This window comes from Anopheles aquasalis, chromosome 3 (assembly GCF_943734665.1).
Source record: "Anopheles aquasalis chromosome 3, idAnoAquaMG_Q_19, whole genome shotgun sequence".
Classification (NCBI taxonomy): Eukaryota; Metazoa; Arthropoda; class Insecta; order Diptera; family Culicidae; genus Anopheles; species Anopheles aquasalis.
Window position 1 is genome coordinate 1,295,001 of NC_064878.1, and position 7,500 is coordinate 1,302,500.

Consider the following 7,500-nt stretch of genomic DNA (forward strand, 5'->3'; position numbering starts at 1 on the left):
CGCACCACGGGTACTCGAGTGGCGAATTAAGATTGGATTTCTCTCCAACACAGCGCTATTGTGGTCAAAAGCGAATTTGTCAAACGACCAATAGCGACATAAAACGCCCGCTAGTTACCGATCACAAAACGAAAATCCTTAAATATATAAAACTGAGCCACAGCTCTGCCATACATTTTCGTGTCTCGTGTAGCAAAATTCCAAACATCTCGCTCGACGCGATTTAAACGAGTTCAATGTCATCTGTTCGCATACACATTCCTGCGTTGAGTTCCCCCTTCACCACACGTGAAATAACATCCTGAATTCTTTTCCACCTCCTCCTGGCGCAGACTTTCCCATCACCGACATCAAGAAGGATAGCAGCCAAATCAACATCGGATCACCGTCGGATGTGTTCTGTTCAGTTCCTGGGCGACTCAGTCTCCTGTCGAGCACCTCGAAATACAAAGTAACGGTGGCGGAGGTACAGCGCCGACTGTCACCGCCCGAGTGTCTCAACGCGTCACTGCTCGGTGGTGTGCTCAGACGGTAAGTTCCCATCCCTGCGACAGGAAACGTGATTAATTAAAGCACGTTTGCTATCCTGCGAGCGCTTGAATTATAATTAATCCATCATTAATGGTATCACAGCGCAGCGACGCACGCACGCACGCACATTCAAATCAATAATTTGTGTTCCATTTCTTTTCTTTCACCGAACAATAGGGCAAAGAGTAAAAACGGTGGCCGGCTGCTGAGGGAAAAGTTGGAAAAAATCGGACTCAATTTGCCAGCAGGACGGCGCAAGGCAGCGAATGTAACGCTACTGACGTCACTGGTGGAAGGCGAAGCGATCCATTTGGCTCGCGACTTTGGGTACGTGTGTGAGACCGAGTTTCCGGCGCGCCAGGTTGCAGAGTATCTGTCGCGACAGTACTCGGAACCGCAGGAATCGTATCGAAGGAAGGAGTTACTGCTCAACACAAAACAGGTAAGGAAGGAGCACTCTCCCAATCCATGAACACAAGATACAAAATGTTCGATTGATTTCTTTAGGTCACCAAGGAGTTGATGGACCTGTTGAACCAAGATCGATCCCCGCTCTGCAATACCAGACCGCAACATATCCTGGACCCATCGATACAGCGACATTTGACGCACTTTTCGCTGATCTCACATGGTTTCGGTTCCCCAGCCATCGTTGCCGCCTTGACAGCAATTCAAGTGAGTAGTCACACCGTTTCGCGTAATCAGAACAGTCACGATTAACACCCTTCCCCACACTTTTCCACAGAACTATCTGAACGAATCCATCAAGCACCTGGACAAGATGTACCCGGGCAATGGAGGCAGCATGGTCACGTCGTCGCTAGACAAGAGCAAAATGGACAGCGACAAGAAATGACAGTTATAAAATTATCTGTTCACTAAAATTGATCGATTTTAGTGGAGTCCAAACAAAGCGTAGAAGCGCAGATCGGGACGGCGCACGGGAGAGGCCACGGCCACCACATACAAATCAGAAACTCACTCGAAAAACTCAACTCCATTTGCACAACACGTCGAACACGTGGCCCTCGCTCTCTCGTGGCCAGGCGGCGAACCCGTTGTAAAGTATTACTGAAGTAAGCATCGACGGTGTACTTAAGCTCATCCTCTTCTTTTGATTATTTTGCATTAAGTTAGTGAAGGATCAAACAAATGTGATGTAAGAAAAGGAACAGACAGACGACCAACGTGTTACAGCATGAGATTTCATGATAGCAGCCCTCACAACCGACCGAGATGTCGGTCGAGGGTTTGTAGAGGAAACCATTTCGTTTTCTTAAGACACTTTACGGATAGTACTTATTGCGTTTAGGTTTAGTTCAGTGCTCGTACTAAGCGAATCGGTTCGAGCATAGTTTTAGTTGTTTTGTTTCTTCCTTTTTAATTCCGCTACACTGTGGATTCCCGGTCGCCAGGTAGTATTAGTAAAGGTATACGCGCGAGGGACTTCCGACAGGGATCACAAGTATTATTTAGTTGAGCTCCGTGCTGAGAGTGCTTTCCTTTCTTGTGATAAAGCTCTTATTTAAAACTGTATCTAGATAGCTAAAGACACAAACACACAGGCACACCTGCGGGAACACAGAGCATATATAGCGAAATGTTTCTTTAGTTTTCCTTGAACGCACCATCATCATCCAAACCACACAAGCGGCACAACGAAAATCTTGTCCTCTCTCCTTCCTATCTTTTCTCTTTTCGCTTGGCTTCGTTCCAACGTTTTGATATTATTTATTGTAGCTTTATTTTGAAAGGAAACCATTTGATCTACACAAAATCAACTCATCGACGTGCCAAAATTCATCGAAACCCTTTAAACTTTTGCAAGTAAACGACAAAACAGCGAACAAAAGCGCCATACACATCAAAATTCTTGTGCCAAAATTGTTCTTCCACAAGCCGCGCCATGCTGCCCCGTCATGTAAAGGGAGCATCTTCTCTTTAGCCGCTTTCCTTCGCGATGCCTGCATCTACCAGCATCGTGATGTGCCATTGCTGCCAGGCTTCCTTGTAATATACACGACACGTTTCCTGAAGATGGACCGGCCTGGGAGTTTTGCCATAAGCACACCGTTCCATGCCAGATGTGTAGGAAGCACCACACACTCCAAATGCCTCTCCAAATGCCAACCATATAGCCTCTGTGTATCTTCTGTACATTTTTGTCACACACGGTGGGAGTGGTATCTGTACAAAAGCCAACAAGCAAATCAAATCGATCGAATCCATCAACAGTCGCTCTGTAGCTAAAGAGAGGGAGACGAGAGGGTTGGGCTGGGAGATGCATAAGACAAACCAATTATTAATAGTAAACCAGCTCTCCCACCATCATCGTCTCTGAGGTGATGCTTCGATGACGAAACATATTAAAACCAATTGTAAGATTAGAATGAAGGAAATGGAAGGAGGCGGGTGGAAGGATTCGGAGAAATAAATTGGAGAAGCATTTATTTCCAAACTTCACATCATTCCATTTTATGGCATATCCTTAGTACCGCGATAAAATAATGAGATCGGAAAGCATAAACCGGCAGGCAAAGAGAATATATTCAAATCAGTGGGGGAAAGGTAGACGAAAGGAAGGTGGCCAAAGGTCAGCCCAGCTCAGAACTTGTCTCTGTGGCTGCGGCTAAAGTGTCTCACCCATTTTGCCAATCATTTTTACACCCATCCACCCCCCAAAACACCTCCCACATAAGCCAATGAAGCCGAGTATCGGTCGTACGGTCCGCATGGGTGCACCAACAGTTCCACTAAAAAAAAGATATCGAATCCGAGATAAATGTCGTTATGCACAAAACTGCGTGGCCAGCAGCCTAGCCACGTGTATCAGCATCACAGCACCACCCATCAGAAGCGTATCGGTGACAACGACGCTCATGTAGTTCTTATAACAATTGTAAAATAAATCGTTTAATATAGGGCAGGAAGAAGGGGCAGACACATTCTACACGGGAAGCTACGAGAAATAAAAAAAAGCAAAAAACTGTTTAAGAAGTACATTTCTGAGCTATTGAACATTTAAATTAAATAAAATATATATTTTAAACTCACCGCGGCCCAGCTCTTCTTTCTTCAACTGAACACGTGGTCTCCCAAAAAAACGCTAGATAATGGCTCCTACGCAAACAGCACAGAACCGCCGTTCTCTTTTTACGAAACCACAGAAAATGAAACACTACATTTGTGGTTGTTCCGGCACCATATTACGACCTACAAATGCGGTTTTTTTGTATTTTTTTATATTATTTCTTTACTTAAAATACATTTTCAACAAACGAATTAACGCGCGTTTCAAAATCGTCGTGCTGGCAGCACGGATTCCGGCTTTGACATCATTTTGACAGCTGTTTGACGTGTTGTTTTGCAAAAAAAAATAAAAAAAAGTGTGTGTGAAGTCTTTGGCGAAATCCGCGAAAATCAGCCGCATCCGACGACGAGAAGTTTCCTGCATCACCCAGCCGCCGAGGGACACCGATCCGCTGCACCACCGCCAATTTACAGTATTGCAACATGCAGTCCAACATCCGCTATTTGGTCAACGTTGCCGTGAAGGTGAGTGCGTGGAGGGAGGTGGCGGCCGCTCTCGCGATTCGCAGAAAGGGGCTCCTCCGATTATGCAATCCTTCAATCTGCGTAATCCGCGGATTCTGTTAGTTTTACTCATTTGCGATTCATGTATGTTCCCTTCTGCCACACAGGGCAACGCGAGCCTTCGAAATCATGGAGCGATCCTGGGGGCCGTCTATGGCCGGTACTATTCGACGACACACGACGCCGACCTGGTCGTCATCGGCTCCGGACCCGGCGGATACGTCGCCTCCATCAAAGCCGCCCAGCTGGGCATGAAGGTGAGTCGGTGGTCGCGGTCCCGGCAACCATTCGCCACTCGCGACCTCAAGCAGGATGCGTGAAAAAGTCCTAAACAACTGATAAGAAACGATCCGTGATTAACGAGAGAGAGAGAGAGAGGGACATGATCGCGACACCGAGCGACGTCAGAAGTGTATTTTTGTGACGCGTATTCCTGGCCACTGCTTTTCAAGGTCGCGTACTCCGCGGCAAGTACACGCTGAAAGTGAAAATGCTCTCAAATAAGGGGTGGGGGGGACGATCATCGATGAACCAACAAAGGTCCCTTGTCTCCAGTAATTTTCATATTTCATCACCTTGCGCGCCTCCTCTGATAACACATTCCCGTTTCTATCTGCTGGTGATGGTTTGGAGAGCCGATACTATGTTGCTTGGATGTGTCGCTATAATTAACAAGCACGTTGAGAGCGCGTCGCTTAAGGGGGCTGGTCAGCTGAGTGTGTTCTAGCGCGACGCTAGAGCGCGAACTTTGTTGCTCGACGCATGACGCACGCATGGTCGTCCGGGAATGACGGGGCTTTACGTAATGAAACCACAAATTTGCTAATTCCAGTTCGATAATTTGTTTCTTGTAGACCGTTTGCGTGGAGAAGAATGATACGCTCGGTGGAACATGCCTCAACGTTGGTTGCATCCCTTCGAAGGCGCTGCTGAACAACTCGCACTACTACCACATGGCGCACTCGGGCGATTTGGCGGCCCGTGGTATCCTGGTGGAGAACGTGCGGCTCGATTTGAGTGCCCTGATGGACCAGAAATCGAAAGCGGTCAAATCGCTCACCGGTGGTATCGCTCAGCTGTTCAAGAAGAACAAAGTCACACACATCAACGGTTTCGGAACGATCACCGGCCCCAACACGGTGGTCGCCAAGAAGGCGGACGGTTCCGAGGAAACGATCAACACGAAGAACATCATGATTGCCACCGGTTCGGAAGTCACGCCGTTCCCAGGCATCGAGGTTGATGAGGAAACGATCGTCTCTTCGACGGGTGCTCTGAAGCTGAAGGAAGTGCCCCGCCGGCTCGGTCTGATCGGTGCCGGTGTTATCGGTCTCGAGCTGGGATCGGTATGGGGTCGACTAGGCGCCGAAGTAACTGCCATCGAGTTTCTCAACACGATCGGTGGTGTCGGTATCGATCAAGAGGTTTCGAAGAACTTCCAGAAGATCCTCACCAAGCAGGGCATGAAGTTTATGCTCGGCACGAAGGTGATGAGTGCATCCAAGTCGGGCAGTGGCGTGACGGTGACGGTGGAGAGCGTGAAGGATGGTTCGCAGCAAAACCTGGAGTTCGACGTGCTGCTGGTATGCGTTGGACGGCGCCCGTACACCGATGGCCTGGGTCTGGAGAACGTTGGCATCGTGAAGGACGATCGGGGCCGCGTGCCAGTCAACAGCCAGTTCCAGACGATCGTACCGAGCGTGTACGCCATCGGAGATTGCATTCACGGACCGATGTTGGCCCATAAGGCTGAAGACGAGGGTATCGTGTGCGTGGAGGGTATGCTCGGTGGTCATGTGCACATCGATTACAACTGTGTGCCGAGTGTGGTGTACACGCATCCCGAGGTCGCTTGGGTTGGCAAGAACGAGGAGGAACTGAAGGCCGAAGGTGTCGCCTACAACGTGGGCAAGTTCCCGTTCGCGGCCAACTCGCGTGCCAAGACCAACAACGATACCGACGGTTTCGTCAAAGTGCTGGCAGACAAGCAAACTGATCGCGTGCTCGGCGTACATATCATTGGACCGGTAAGTAAAGCAACGCTGGCGGGCTCCAGGATCAACTGGGATCTCATGTCCGTCACTCTTTTCCAGGCCGCCGGTGAACTGATCAATGAATCTGTTCTCGCCATGGAGTACGGTGCATCGGCCGAAGATGTAGCACGTGTCTGCCATGCTCACCCAACCTGCGCCGAGGCTCTCCGAGAGGCGCATACGGCCGCCAGCTTCGGCAAACCGATTAACTTTTAATTTGTAAAAAAAAAGCACACAAGCAAAACCCAACCAACCAACCAACCAAGCTTCACACAGCCTCTCCCTCACTTGAAGTAAATGATAAAGGAACAAGAGGGGATCACGCAGGTTCCACTCTCTTACTCTACCAGGATGTGTCCCGTCGATGTTTAGCGTCATGATCGAACCGATCGGCTTAAAGCCGGCGATATTGCGAAGCAAATAGTGCTACTACTCCGTAGTAGGAGATGAAGGCGATTCCGTTGGTCGCACTCTGTAAAGCGGTACGAATCTGGAATATTTGAATAGTTTTCTATTGGAAAATGCATAAAAGCGAATAAAAGGAAACCCGGAAGCAACATTATTTATTAGTCACATTCGAATGGTGTTCCTTTTTCATTCGTGAGCGAGGTGTTGGGAAATTCGGGGAAAACGGAACAAATTCAAAAATGCGGAATGGTTTGCTGCATGGGTAAAAATTTGTTAGTGTATGGGTGCACCGTGTGTTGCCTGTTGTTAGTGTGTGTGTGGAAAGAGGAGCGATTTTTGGTAAATGTGTTTTCATTTTCCCAGCGAAACCAGCGAAAATCCTCGAACGATATCGAATTATCCGATCCCTCGCCCGTCGATTCCGTTGTTTGTGCCACTGCAGATTGCTCTAGCGTTCTTGGCGCTTGCCACATTGACCACCGGAAACAGTTCGATCCCCACGAGTTCGGCGGAACTCTTTCGCTCGCTCGCTTCCGTCGCCACGGAAAAGCGCGTTTCGGCGTCATTTCGGCCGGATCCGGATTGTGCAATCTTCGAGGGAAACAAGCGTGACGGTGCGAGAAAGGATATTCGAGCCACGCGGAAGCGGGTGCCTTGTGCGTCGTCACCTTCGCCTGATGCGTACTTCCCTTCTCTCTCGGAAGCGATCTGCCCACCTCCCCGCTGCTCCGCGGTGTGAAAAGAGTGCAATCTTTGCATAAATTCCGTTCTGGCTGTGATAAGGTCATTCACTCTAGCCTCCCGCTTCTGAAGCTGTACGTGTAGTGTGATTTGGTTGGGCCTTTATCCAACGAAAGTACAAACCAACCCGAAACTCCCCGAAGCGTTGATCGACGGCGTTGTGAAATTGAAGTGAAAATCATCTGTCCACAAA

General features: G+C 48.8%; 3 protein-coding genes across 10 annotated transcripts in view; all 3 read left to right on the forward strand.

Annotated features, from left to right (window-relative positions):
* LOC126575510 (transcription factor AP-2-epsilon) overlaps nt 1-2,284 on the forward strand; it is a 28,181-nt gene extending 25,897 nt beyond the window's left edge. For both annotated transcript variants that reach the window (XM_050236230.1, XM_050236231.1), the window contains 4 exons: nt 333-531; nt 709-973; nt 1,039-1,206; nt 1,277-2,284. In XM_050236230.1, the coding sequence (XP_050092187.1) occupies nt 333-531; nt 709-973; nt 1,039-1,206; nt 1,277-1,387 (743 nt within the window). In that variant the 3' untranslated portion in view covers nt 1,388-2,284. The remainder of the gene's footprint in view (nt 1-332; nt 532-708; nt 974-1,038; nt 1,207-1,276) is intronic.
* A 1,611-nt stretch (nt 2,285-3,895) lies between these two features.
* LOC126574946 (dihydrolipoyl dehydrogenase, mitochondrial) lies at nt 3,896-6,733 on the forward strand. Its single transcript, XM_050235366.1, has 4 exons — nt 3,896-4,086; nt 4,233-4,382; nt 4,980-6,152; nt 6,219-6,733. The coding sequence occupies exons 1-4, from the start codon at nt 4,045-4,047 to the stop codon at nt 6,372-6,374; spliced, it is 1,521 nt and encodes a 506-aa protein (XP_050091323.1). The 5' UTR covers nt 3,896-4,044; the 3' UTR covers nt 6,375-6,733.
* Nucleotides 6,734-6,891: 158 nt separating this feature from the next.
* Nucleotides 6,892-7,500, forward strand: part of LOC126574386 (polyadenylate-binding protein-interacting protein 1-like) — a 5,697-nt gene continuing 5,088 nt past the window's right edge. For all 7 annotated transcript variants that reach the window (XM_050234564.1, XM_050234565.1, XM_050234566.1 and 4 more), the window contains exon 1: nt 6,892-7,500. This exon is cut by the window's right edge and continues 98 nt beyond it. The gene's annotated coding sequence lies outside the window, so the exon portion shown is untranslated.